The sequence below is a fragment of the Lucilia sericata genome, unplaced genomic scaffold (assembly GCF_015586225.1).
Source record: "Lucilia sericata isolate MDLA Ls3-8-SP2 unplaced genomic scaffold, ASM1558622v1 Contig000667F_arrow, whole genome shotgun sequence".
NCBI classification, from domain to species: domain Eukaryota; kingdom Metazoa; phylum Arthropoda; class Insecta; order Diptera; family Calliphoridae; genus Lucilia; species Lucilia sericata.
Genome location: NW_023994672.1, coordinates 229,799 through 243,815, shown reverse-complemented (window position 1 = coordinate 243,815; position 14,017 = coordinate 229,799). Strand labels below are relative to the sequence as shown.

Here is a 14,017-nt window from a genome sequence, read left to right as displayed (position 1 = left end):
AATAAGCAGCTTGGCTGTAAACTTTATCAAACTTAAATTCGATTATTAAGCAGCTCGGCTTTAGACTTAATTACACAGCAAGGCAGATGATATTATAATGTTCTCAGTTTAATGTTTTTTAACAGAGTATCAAAAAATCATGAATAGTAATATAATTTTAAGTCGTAGTTAATATGTACCAAAAATTCCAAAATCAGTGTAAATAAAAACCGTTATTATACTTAAGTACAGAAGTAGGTAGATTAAAGGAAGAAATATATAATTAATACAAAAATTACAATGAGAATGAACAATGTAATTAACATGATGTACATTACATAAATTAACAGCAGCTTAAAAATACTGGTTATATTTTAATATTGAGGTAAAGAGATAGCAAATGTGAGTTTAATGATAAGTGTTACATTTTCAGAAACCCCAATAGGAAATTTATAATTAAAAGTTAAAATAAATAAAATAAAATACTGATTCTCCAACATTTTCCCCCTCCAAGAACAACTGTTCTTCAGTCAGAGTTATTTCTTAGCTTTTCATAATCTTCATCTGACGGCAAAAATGCAATTTTTGAAACGGGTCGCTTAAAGATTTTTCCATGGGATTGTATAGTAACCACTCGTACGATACCATCTGCACCAGGATGCACTTCCTTCACGCGAGCTAACGGCCATGTTCCAGGTGGGCAGCGTTCATCAATAATAAGTACAAGATCTCCCACTTTAGTATTTCCTTTTGGTTTCAACCACTTAGGCCTAGATTGTAAACGACACAACCATTCATTTCTCCAACGGTGCCAAAAATGTTGTTTAAGTTTTTCAATTGCCTTCCATCTTGTGAGTCGATTAATGTTGCAGTCTAATAAATTTTCCTCTGGTATACAGTTTGTTGCTTCTCCGATTAGAAAATGAGATGGTGTCAAAGCATTAGCATCAGTTGGATCATTGTTTAATGGACACAGAGGTCTAGAATTTAGACAACTTTCTATTTGAGCCAGAAAAGTGCTTAATTCTTCATAAGTAACAACCTTGCAATCTAGTAAACGTTTAAGATGGTACTTTGTCGACTTAACGCCGGCTTCCCAAAGACCGCCGAAATTTGGTGTAGCTGGTGGTATAAAATGCCACTGAGTTCCATCAGCAGCCAGTATTTCTAGCAATTCCTCTGGTAGCGACGACTTATTTCGGTTATATAAAATCTGCAGTTCTTTATTTGCACCAATGAAATTCGTACCGCAATCAGAGTACAGATCTGTACATTTTCCACGACGAGAAGAAAATCTGCGGAATGCAGCCAAGAATGCTTCCGTTGACAGATTCGTAACGGCTTCTAAGTGTAATGCCTTTGTTACCATACAAATAAAGAGACATATGTACCCTTTCGTTGTAACCGCATTTCTCGCAGTTGACTGTTTGATAATTATGGGTCCTGCATAATCGACACCGCTATGTTTAAATGGACGAGAAGGCGTTAAACGTACAGTAGGAAGGTTACCCATCATTTGTTGCGATGCTTTAGCGTTATATTTGAAACACTTTGTGCAACATCGTATTACCATTTTTGCCAAATTTCGACCATATAAAATCCAGTACTTTCTCGCTACGTACGATTGCATCTGTAAAAGAGACCCATGCAAGGTTTTTATATGCGCATCTGTAAATATAAGAGTTGACATTGGGTTTTGTTTTTTAAGCAAAATTGGATGTTTTGAAGAATAAGCCAAATTAGAATTTTGTAACCGTCCTCCCACACGTAATATATTCTCAGAATCAATAAATGGACACAAGCGTGGAAGGTGATTATTGACCGATAGCTTTCCATATTTTTGTAATTCACTTATTTCGTCCAAGTGAAGCTCTTTGTTCAATTGTGGTGAGAAAACCAGTCATCTTACATTTATCTATTGCTTGATTTTGTTTATGTCGTTTTTGAATCATTATGTTATATTGAAATCGATAAATATAAGAGGTTATTCTAACAAGTTTTTCTAAAGACGAATAGAGTTGAAATATATATGGATATTTATTTTTAACAGTTGTATTAGTTGAAGCATTTATTGTTACATATGACTTAGATATTTCCTCAGCAGTTTCATAATTTAACGAGGGTTGTAGTGGCCAGTTTTGTATGTTCTCTTTCAACCATTTAGGGCCCGCCCACCACATATCATTTTTAGCAAGATCGCTTGGGAGTATGCCTCTGGACGCACAATCGGCAGGATTCTCATTGGATGCTATATATTTCCACTGCTCTGCGTTTGAAAACCTTTGAATCTCAGCCACTCTATTACCAACGTAAACTGTCCATTTCGAAGATTGACCTCTTATCCAGCATAAAACGGTTGTATTGTCAGTCCAATAAGTGATATTATCAATTTTATGTTCAAATTTTGTATGGATTTTATTAACTAACTTGACTAAAAGTGTAGCGCCACATAATTCTAGCCTTGGAATAGATAGTCTTTTAAGAGGACTTACTTTTGTTTTAGCTTGTAGGAGACTTATTACGGAATTACCATCAACAGCAGTAACTTTAGAATAAACTACGGCTGAAAACGCTAATGTGGACGCATCACTAAATGCGTGTAGCTCAAGTTTAGCTGTTTTAACTAATCCGATCCATCTAGGTATTTTAATAATTTCTAATCCTTTTAAATTTTCCATATATGTTAGCCACTCGGATGCTATATGTTGAGGAAGGGGGTCATTCCAGTCAACTCCTAACAACCACAACCTTTGAAACATTATCTTTGCCTTAATTGTTGATGGGGACAGTCACCCTAACGGATCATATAATTTTGCAGCATCAGAAAGTATACTTCTTTTGGTTACTGTATCATTACGCTTAAAGTTAACTTTAAAAGAGAAAGAGTCTGTGTTGACATTCCATTCCAGACCTAGAGCTTTAACACTGTCGGTTTTATCTATTTAAAATACGTCCTTAATCTCTCTATATTCAATAGGTATACTACTAATAAATTGTCTGTCATTAGAGATCCACTTTCTTAGTGTAAAACCACCCTTTTTTAACATTTTAGACAACTGTTGTTGTAGCAGAATAGCTTCATCGTAAAGGGGGCAGAAGTTGTACCGTAGGTAACTGTCGATAATTTGTAGATATTGATATCACTATTGGCACTTTTACGCCACAATATTTGTTGGTACTTTTGGTGGTCATTTATAACATTAATTTGGCGAAACATTTTTTCTAAGTCTGATCGAAAGCCAACTTTAAAGCGTCTCCAACGTATAACAGTAGTAGGTAAATCATTTTGAAGTGCTGGCCCTGCAGCCAATTCATCATTTAATGAAGATTTTGTACAATTTTTAGCGCTACCGTCAAACACTACTCTTAATTTCGTTGTAGAACTACTTTCCCTCCAAACTCCATGGTGTGGTAAAAAGTAGCAATTTCTTCCCAAATCATTGGGATATACACCAACCGCTTTCATGTGATCTAAGTTTTCATATTCAGTCATAAATTTATAATAAGCGTCCCCAAATTTAGGATTTTGTTTACATTTTGCTTCTATATTTTTCAATCGTGAAAGTGCGCTATAATCAGTCATACTAAACATTGGCATTGGTTCACCTTTAATTATATTTTTAAACGGCAAAGCAACTTTGTATCGACCCGTGCTATCTCTTGTTGTTGTTGCCTTAAAATATCTTTCACAAAGTTCTTCTTCTTCTGTCCACTTTCTCTTTTCTAGTAATTCTTCTTGAAGCCAAAAGGCCTTTAATTGTTCTTCTAATGAGCAAATATTCACATTAATGAGGTCGCTATAAACGAATTTAGAAGTGGGTCCTGATACAACCCACCCAAAGTGGGTGTACTGTAAGAAAATATTATTTTCAAATTTCTTTTGATCGGGTAAATTATCTCACCATAAACATCTCCACCCAGTAGTAAATCAATTTCTCCAGGATTTAAGAATTCTGGGTCAGCTAATTGAAAATTATCGATATTTGGAAGTTTTCCCTTATTTGTTGGTATAGGTTGGTAATGTGTGATGGACGGTACAACAAGAGCACTACATTTCAATTCAAAACTAGGTTCTGTTCTAGATTGCAGTACTAAATTTACATATTTATGAGTAGTAATAGATTTATTTATACAAACTCCACTAATTTGAGCAAATGTTTTAAAGGACTGTAATCTTAAAGTTTGTGATGCATTTTCAGTAATAAGTGTGGCTTGGGCACAGTGGTCTAACATTGCCCTGAGGGAAAAAGTTCCATAGTATGTTTTAACACTAACTCGCATTGTGGCTAATAAAACTTGAGGTTTTGCGAGTGCACTACAGTGTATTGCAATATTGGAAGAGTTCTCTGTTGTCTCTGATCTATTAGACGATATTTGGTCCGTAGACGCTGATGTTGTAAATTCATTATGAACTATGGTGTGGTGTTTTTGTTGGCATGTCTGGCAACGAGCTGTTGAGCGGCATTCGCGACTAAAGTGACCAACATTCAAACAATTATGACAAATTCGTTTGGTTTTCATAAGTTCACGTTTTTCGTTCGATGGCATAGATATAAATTTAAAACATTTGTATAAGAAATGACGTCTGTTGCAGCATGGGCAATTGCTATCATCGTTCGAAGTTGTTATATGGATATTTCTACGAAAATTATTTCTAGAGTTTGGGTATGTCTTTGCACGCGAAATTGACTGAGTAGGTTCTGCGAGAGATTCAAGTGTCCTAAACGATGTTTCCAAAAAACTAAAAAGTTCTCTGATCTTAGGAATTTCTACTGTGGCTTTAAGCGACTGTTCCCACTCCTTTCTTGATTGAACGTCAAGGCGATTTACAGTGATGTGTATTATAATTGCATCATAGGTTTCCTTTGTGACTCCTAAAGTATTTATTAGAGCTAAACAATTGCGTGTAGTATCCAAAATATTCTGTATACTTTCGGCAGTACCATTGGAATTCGGAATTGAGAACAGTTTAGATAATAGGGTGCTAACAATTTTTCTACGATTGTGATAACGCCTATTAAGAGCATCCCATGCTAAGTCGTAATTTTCCTCAGAAGCTGGATATTCATTAACAATGTCTAGTGGAGTACCAGAGCAAGAACCCTTAAGGAAATACTATTTCTGTATCTTTGATAATGACACATTACTATGTACTAATGATACGAACATATCTCTATATGAGATCCAAGACAGGTAGTCTCCAGAAAAGGTTGGTATATCAATTTTGGGCAATCGTGCTTCAGCTGGTATCGTCGTATTTTGCCTAGATGTTGATGCATGAAATGTGCTTGAGTGAAATATTGGCGAATGAGGTTGCTGAGTCTCAGCATTAATATCTAGCAATCTTCCTTTAAACATTTGAAAGAAATCTTGAAATTCCTCAAAAATTTCTTCAGAAAAATAGGGTACATCATCTGACCTAATGGACCTTTCTCGAATTAAACTAATAAGATGGTGTGTATCTGTAAACTGCTGACATACTGATTCTATAGCTTCCAAAATGGTTTGAACATAACCTCGTGTCTTTAGAACCCTAGATTTACTTTCTATTTGAGCCAGAAAAGTGCTTAATTCTTCATAAGTAACAACCTTGCAATCTAGTAAACGTTTAAGATGGTACTTTGTCGACTTAACGCCGGCTTCCCAAAGACCGCCGAAATTTGGTGTAGCTGGTGGTATAAAATGCCACTGAGTTCCATCAGCAGCCAGTATTTCTAGCAATTCCTCTGGTAGCGACGACTTATTTCGGTTATATAAAATCTGCAGTTCTTTATTTGCACCAATGAAATTCGTACCGCAATCAGAGTACAGATCTGTACATTTTCCACGACGAGAAGAAAATCTGCGGAATGCAGCCAAGAATGCTTCCGTTGACAGATTCGTAACGGCTTCTAAGTGTAATGCCTTTGTTACCATACAAATAAAGAGACATATGTACCCTTTCGTTGTAACCGCATTTCTCGCAGTTGACTGTTTGATAATTATGGGTCCTGCATAATCGACACCGCTATGTTTAAATGGACGAGAAGGCGTTAAACGTACAGTAGGAAGGTTACCCATCATTTGTTGCGATGCTTTAGCGTTATATTTGAAACACTTTGTGCAACATCGTATTACCATTTTTGCCAAATTTCGACCATATAAAATCCAGTACTTTCTCGCTACGTACGATTGCATCTGTAAAAGAGACCCATGCAAGGTTTTTATATGCGCATCTGTAAATATAAGAGTTGACATTGGGTTTTGTTTTTTAAGCAAAATTGGATGTTTTGAAGAATAAGCCAAATTAGAATTTTGTAACCGTCCTCCCACACGTAATATATTCTCAGAATCAATAAATGGACACAAGCGTGGAAGGTGATTATTGACCGATAGCTTTCCATATTTTTGTAATTCACTTATTTCGTCCAAGTGAAGCTCTTTGTTCAATTGTGGTGAGAAAACCAGTCATCTTACATTTATCTATTGCTTGATTTTGTTTATGTCGTTTTTGAATCATTATGTTATATTGAAATCGATAAATATAAGAGGTTATTCTAACAAGTTTTTCTAAAGACGAATAGAGTTGAAATATATATGGATATTTATTTTTAACAGTTGTATTAGTTGAAGCATTTATTGTTACATATGACTTAGATATTTCCTCAGCAGTTTCATAATTTAACGAGGGTTGTAGTGGCCAGTTTTGTATGTTCTCTTTCAACCATTTAGGGCCCGCCCACCACATATCATTTTTAGCAAGATCGCTTGGGAGTATGCCTCTGGACGCACAATCGGCAGGATTCTCATTGGATGCTATATATTTCCACTGCTCTGCGTTTGAAAACCTTTGAATCTCAGCCACTCTATTACCAACGTAAACTGTCCATTTCGAAGATTGACCTCTTATCCAGCATAAAACGGTTGTATTGTCAGTCCAATAAGTGATATTATCAATTTTATGTTCAAATTTTGTATGGATTTTATTAACTAACTTGACTAAAAGTGTAGCGCCACATAATTCTAGCCTTGGAATAGATAGTCTTTTAAGAGGACTTACTTTTGTTTTAGCTTGTAGGAGACTTATTACGGAATTACCATCAACAGCAGTAACTTTAGAATAAACTACGGCTGAAAACGCTAATGTGGACGCATCACTAAATGCGTGTAGCTCAAGTTTAGCTGTTTTAACTAATCCGATCCATCTAGGTATTTTAATAATTTCTAATCCTTTTAAATTTTCCATATATGTTAGCCACTCGGATGCTATATGTTGAGGAAGGGGGTCATTCCAGTCAACTCCTAACAACCACAACCTTTGAAACATTATCTTTGCCTTAATTGTTGATGGGGACAGTCACCCTAACGGATCATATAATTTTGCAGCATCAGAAAGTATACTTCTTTTGGTTACTGTATCATTACGCTTAAAGTTAACTTTAAAAGAGAAAGAGTCTGTGTTGACATTCCATTCCAGACCTAGAGCTTTAACACTGTCGGTTTTATCTATTTAAAATACGTCCTTAATCTCTCTATATTCAATAGGTATACTACTAATAAATTGTCTGTCATTAGAGATCCACTTTCTTAGTGTAAAACCACCCTTTTTTAACATTTTAGACAACTGTTGTTGTAGCAGAATAGCTTCATCGTAACTATCAGCACCTGAAATTATATCATCAACGTATGTATCAGAGATGAGCACTTTACTTGCTGTTGGATAATTTTCAGTCTCATCTTCTGCTAATTGATGTAGTACTCTCATAGACAGAAAAGGGGCAGAAGTTGTACCGTAGGTAACTGTCGATAATTTGTAGATATTGATATCACTATTGGCACTTTTACGCCACAATATTTGTTGGTACTTTTGGTGGTCATTTATAACATTAATTTGGCGAAACATTTTTTCTAAGTCTGATCGAAAGCCAACTTTAAAGCGTCTCCAACGTATAACAGTAGTAGGTAAATCATTTTGAAGTGCTGGCCCTGCAGCCAATTCATCATTTAATGAAGATTTTGTACAATTTTTAGCGCTACCGTCAAACACTACTCTTAATTTCGTTGTAGAACTACTTTCCCTCCAAACTCCATGGTGTGGTAAAAAGTAGCAATTTCTTCCCAAATCATTGGGATATACACCAACCGCTTTCATGTGATCTAAGTTTTCATATTCAGTCATAAATTTATAATAAGCGTCCCCAAATTTAGGATTTTGTTTACATTTTGCTTCTATATTTTTCAATCGTGAAAGTGCGCTATAATCAGTCATACTAAACATTGGCATTGGTTCACCTTTAATTATATTTTTAAACGGCAAAGCAACTTTGTATCGACCCGTGCTATCTCTTGTTGTTGTTGCCTTAAAATATCTTTCACAAAGTTCTTCTTCTTCTGTCCACTTTCTCTTTTCTAGTAATTCTTCTTGAAGCCAAAAGGCCTTTAATTGTTCTTCTAATGAGCAAATATTCACATTAATGAGGTCGCTATAAACGAATTTAGAAGTGGGTCCTGATACAACCCACCCAAAGTGGGTGTACTGTAAGAAAATATTATTTTCAAATTTCTTTTGATCGGGTAAAATTATCTCACCATAAACATCTCCACCCAGTAGTAAATCAATTTCTCCAGGATTTAAGAATTCTGGGTCAGCTAATTGAAAATTATCGATATTTGGAAGTTTTCCCTTATTTGTTGGTATAGGTTGGTAATGTGTGATGGACGGTACAACAAGAGCACTACATTTCAATTCAAAACTAGGTTCTGTTCTAGATTGCAGTACTAAATTTACATATTTATGAGTAGTAATAGATTTATTTATACAAACTCCACTAATTTGAGCAAATGTTTTAAAGGACTGTAATCTTAAAGTTTGTGATGCATTTTCAGTAATAAGTGTGGCTTGGGCACAGTGGTCTAACATTGCCCTGAGGGAAAAAGTTCCATAGTATGTTTTAACACTAACTCGCATTGTGGCTAATAAAACTTGAGGTTTTGCGAGTGCACTACAGTGTATTGCAATATTGGAAGAGTTCTCTGTTGTCTCTGATCTATTAGACGATATTTGGTCCGTAGACGCTGATGTTGTAAATTCATTATGAACTATGGTGTGGTGTTTTTGTTGGCATGTCTGGCAACGAGCTGTTGAGCGGCATTCGCGACTAAAGTGACCAACATTCAAACAATTATGACAAATTCGTTTGGTTTTCATAAGTTCACGTTTTTCGTTCGATGGCATAGATATAAATTTAAAACATTTGTATAAGAAATGACGTCTGTTGCAGCATGGGCAATTGCTATCATCGTTCGAAGTTGTTATATGGATATTTCTACGAAAATTATTTCTAGAGTTTGGGTATGTCTTTGCACGCGAAATTGACTGAGTAGGTTCTGCGAGAGATTCAAGTGTCCTAAACGATGTTTCCAAAAAACTAAAAAGTTCTCTGATCTTAGGAATTTCTACTGTGGCTTTAAGCGACTGTTCCCACTCCTTTCTTGATTGAACGTCAAGGCGATTTACAGTGATGTGTATTATAATTGCATCATAGGTTTCCTTTGTGACTCCTAAAGTATTTATTAGAGCTAAACAATTGCGTGTAGTATCCAAAATATTCTGTATACTTTCGGCAGTACCATTGGAATTCGGAATTGAGAACAGTTTAGATAATAGGGTGCTAACAATTTTTCTACGATTGTGATAACGCCTATTAAGAGCATCCCATGCTAAGTCGTAATTTTCCTCAGAAGCTGGATATTCATTAACAATGTCTAGTGGAGTACCAGAGCAAGACCCTTAAGGAAATACTATTTCTGTATCTTTGATAATGACACATTACTATGTACTAATGATACGAACATATCTCTATATGAGATCCAAGACAGGTAGTCTCCAGAAAAGGTTGGTATATCAATTTTGGGCAATCGTGCTTCAGCTGGTATCGTCGTATTTTGCCTAGATGTTGATGCATGAAATGTGCTTGAGTGAAATATTGGCGAATGAGGTTGCTGAGTCTCAGCATTAATATCTAGCAATCTTCCTTTAAACATTTGAAAGAAATCTTGAAATTCCTCAAAAATTTCTTCAGAAAAATAGGGTACATCATCTGACCTAATGGACCTTTCTCGAATTAAACTAATAAGATGGTGTGTATCTGTAAACTGCTGACATACTGATTCTATAGCTTCCAAAATGGTTTGAACATAACCTCGTGTCTTTAGAACCCTAGATTTACTATCAAACCTCTGAGATGTTCGTTTTAAATTGTCTAATAACCCACGTTGGTCTTCAATTATATTTGAAATGTCTTCCATTCTTAATACAAAATTAAGATTTATATATACGGTTTATTATGATTTCAAACCAAAATTTTCCGATTAAATAATCCTGGAATCGATCGAAATACAATTTCAAATACAAGCAAGATAAATGCAAAGCTGGTTTATTTATTTGGCTTCGGTTGATAGCGGAATCGTTCAAAAAATAAAAGCCTTCTCATAAGTCCACCAAGATGAATCCAATTCCAAGAAGTTTCCACAATCAGAGTTCAATTACAAGCGGCTATGATATTTTATTACAAATGGGTATTTCCCGGGTTTCGGCACCAATTTTAATGTATGAGAATTAATCAAACTACACTTTTGATTTTAACTTAAATTTATTAAATAAGCAGCTTGGCTGTAAACTTTATCAAACTTAAATTCGATTATTAAGCAGCTCGGCTTTAGACTTAATTACGCAGCAAGGCAGATGATATTATAATGTTCTCAGTTTAATGTACCAGTAGTTAATATGTACCAAAAATTCCAAAATCAGTGTAAATAAAAACCGTTATTATACTTAAGTACAGAAGTAGGTAGATTAAAGGAAGAAATATATAATTAATACAAAAAATACAATGAGAATGAACAATGTAATTAACATGATGTACATTACATAAATTAAAAGCAGCTTAAAAATACTGGTTATATTTTAATATTGAGGTAAAGAGATAGCAAATGTGAGTTTAATGATAAGTGTTACATTTTCAGAAACCCCAATAGGAAATTTATAATTAAAAGTTAAAATAAATAAAATAAAATACTGATTCTCCAACAGAATGAATCGAAATTATCATTACCTGTATATTTTTACCTACATGATCATAAACGAAACAGAACGAAATGATCTGTCGAAAAAATTTAGGTAAAAAATAGTTATATATTTCTGAAAATTTAAGCATAATAGGACCTTTCAATTATAAGGATAAGCAAACAAAATGAAAATAGGTAAATATAAGATTTAAATATGTTCTGTCATATTTACTAAAATATGAAAAATATGAAATTAAAGGATACAGGTTTAAATGAACATATTTTTGAATGTAATTGAGATATTGACTTGAAAATTTTTGTAAAGAATCGAGAATTTCCATATCTAACTAAAAAAAGATATTAAGGGATAAATATGGACTAAATTGTTGTAGCTATCTGCGACCCTATTAAAATTCTGATATAAATCATAGTTTTAGAAATTAAACAAATATGTAATATATGACAAAATCTTTATTTATGAACAAAACTCAGTGAAATTTTCAACGCTTGAAAAGGTCAAAGGGCATCCCGTAATTCCCAAAAATAGGAATGAAAATCCCAAAAATGGGATTTTTTACTTTTTTGCCTATAGGGTCCACATTTCTTTCAGGGCTGGGAAAGTACTTTAGGAGTAAATAGAAAACATATTGAGGTTTCCATAACTGCTTTCAGTTTTCTGATCCCAGCTTTGGGATTTTAGAACATGTCGCCCAAAGTTGAAGTTTTGATAAAAAGTAGGTCATATTCGGAAGGACGCAGTGGCAACATTTTCAAAAAATAGGACAAGTTTTTTACGCCAAAGCGTTCTGCGTAAAGATACCTTTTAGAAAATTATAAAATTGTTATATGTTCTTAAAGAAATTGAGTCCATTTGGTCCAAAATTATGCCCGGTATTCAAAAAAAGGCGGACCAAGGTATGGTAAATTTTGTAAATATTATAAGATAAGTAGTATGTCCAAGCATGTTTTTTGAAGATCTCGTCGAGCGCTTTCAGAAAATATAAAAATCTTTGTATTTGGGTGAAAAACAAAAAATGACACGAGTTTAAAAATTTTACATGTCGTAGGTACCCTACTTTGAGCCGCCACAGCGCCGTCCCTGGGGCATCTGCAGTGTTCATCTTCAAAACTTAAACTCGAATACTCCTTGGCTACGCTCACGCCAAATTTTATCCCGATCGGATCAGCCGTTTAGAAATGCCAGATTTATTTCCAAAAAAATTCCATTCTGCCCCACTGTGTAGCGCCGTATTTATTCTAAGCTTTTCAAATTAAATAATAATTTTGAATAACTCCAGCACACATTTTCCATTTACCATTTACAAATAATAAGTAAAATTATTTGGGTATCTGCTTTGTACATCTGACGATATTCTTCATATTTTTTAGATCAGAGAAAAATTTAATTTTATTATTTTTAAAGGAATTTGAAATCTTCCAAATTTTTCATAATTTTGTGCAGAATGCTTCATAATCATTTCAGTGTTTCTTCAATTGCCCGTACTTTTTCAAATAGAAAGAAAATTGCTTGAAATTTTGTACGGTTAATGGTACGTATTTTTGTAGTTAATAAAATGCCCCGAAGCCTTTTGTCTCTATACACCAGGGTATTACAATTCAAAGTACAGTGTCTGCACATGGGAAAAACAAAACAACCCAGCAAAAATCTGAAATTTTTGGTAATAGCCAGTAGTTATTTCATACATTACTTGGTAATGAGTGTTCATTATCATCCACATTATTTCATTTAGCTGAATAGGTTATTACTGGTAAAGAACAAAACAATTTGGATTTGTTATGGCTCAATTGTCTAGGTCGTTTATTTAACAAACAGGGGGTTCGTGGTTCGAGCCCTGTTGGATACTGTTTATTTTTTTTTTTTTCAAAATGACATTCATTTTTTTATTTTTTTTTGTAAAATGCCGTTTTCAAAATTACAAAAAGCAACATGTTAATGGAGCATCGAGTAAACGGCTGGAGTGAGAAACATAGAAAACAACTGAATGCCTGGGTTCAAATCCCGGCCGAGAATTTTTTTATTTTTTGTTTTCTACATACAAAGTCGGCCCAAAATAACTAGCTATCACATAACATATTTGTAGGTTTATTTGTAACTAGTTATTTCGCAAAGTTTTTGTAATCAAATTAGCAACCATTTATTAATTTGTTTAAGGTAGGTACATATTATTTGAACCTCGTCGAACAAAAATAATTAGTTATTCACCCCAAAAGTAATTAGTTTCCACGTGATTCCAATATTACTTTCTAGATTACTAGGTAATGAAAATTTCTGCTGGGAACTAATTTGAAAGTGTCCTTAGTTCCCTAACAGTGATTGAGAATGCTGGTTTCAGTATAATTTCTAAAAAATGTTTCTTAAATTTTTCTAAAAATTGGTCAAAATTTCCTAATTAAAGCTCATTTTCAATTTGTAAATTTTTAAGGGATATTTTTGACCAGAAACTGACTGCAGAAAAATATAATATTTTTTTTATCCTTATAAGCTAAATTTTTACATCTATTAAAAAAAGTATAGTCATTACAGACAGAATAATTTTATTTTAGAAGAAACCCGGGCAACGCCGGGTTCGCGCAGCTAGTTAAATAATAATTTTGAATAACTCCAGCACACATTTTCCATTTACCATATACAAATAATAAGTAAAATTAATTGGGTATCTGCTTTGTACATCTAACGATATTCTTCATATTTCTTAGAACAGAAAAAAACTTAATTTTATTATTTTTAAAGGAATTTGAAATGTTCCAAATTTTTCATAATTTTGTGCAGAATGCTTCATAATCGTTTTAGAGTTTCTTCAATTGCCCGTACTTTTTCAAATAGAAAGAAAATGACTTGAAATTTTGTACGGTTAATGGTACGTATTTTTGTAGTCAATAAAACGCCCCGAACCCTTTTGTCTCTATACACCAGGGGCACTACAATTAAAGTACAGTGTGACCGAATTTAAACTGAACAGTTCTTTAAATC

General features: G+C 33.9%; 2 protein-coding genes across 2 annotated transcripts; both read right to left on the bottom strand.

Moving 5' to 3' along the window:
- Nucleotides 1–505: 505 nt before the first annotated feature.
- LOC119607173 lies at nucleotides 506–1,552 on the bottom strand. Its single transcript, XM_037960978.1, has one exon. It carries the CDS (start codon nucleotides 1,550–1,552, stop codon nucleotides 506–508), a length of 1,047 nt encoding a protein of 348 aa, XP_037816906.1.
- Nucleotides 1,553–7,468: 5,916 nt separating this feature from the next.
- On the bottom strand, nucleotides 7,469–10,266 carry LOC119607172. The gene is made up of 2 exons (XM_037960976.1): nucleotides 9,792–10,266; nucleotides 7,469–9,747 (listed from the first exon to the last, which is right to left on the bottom strand). Exons 1-2 carry the CDS (start codon nucleotides 10,264–10,266, stop codon nucleotides 7,469–7,471), a joined length of 2,754 nt encoding a protein of 917 aa, XP_037816904.1.
- Between the last annotated feature and the right edge of the window lie 3,751 nt (nucleotides 10,267–14,017).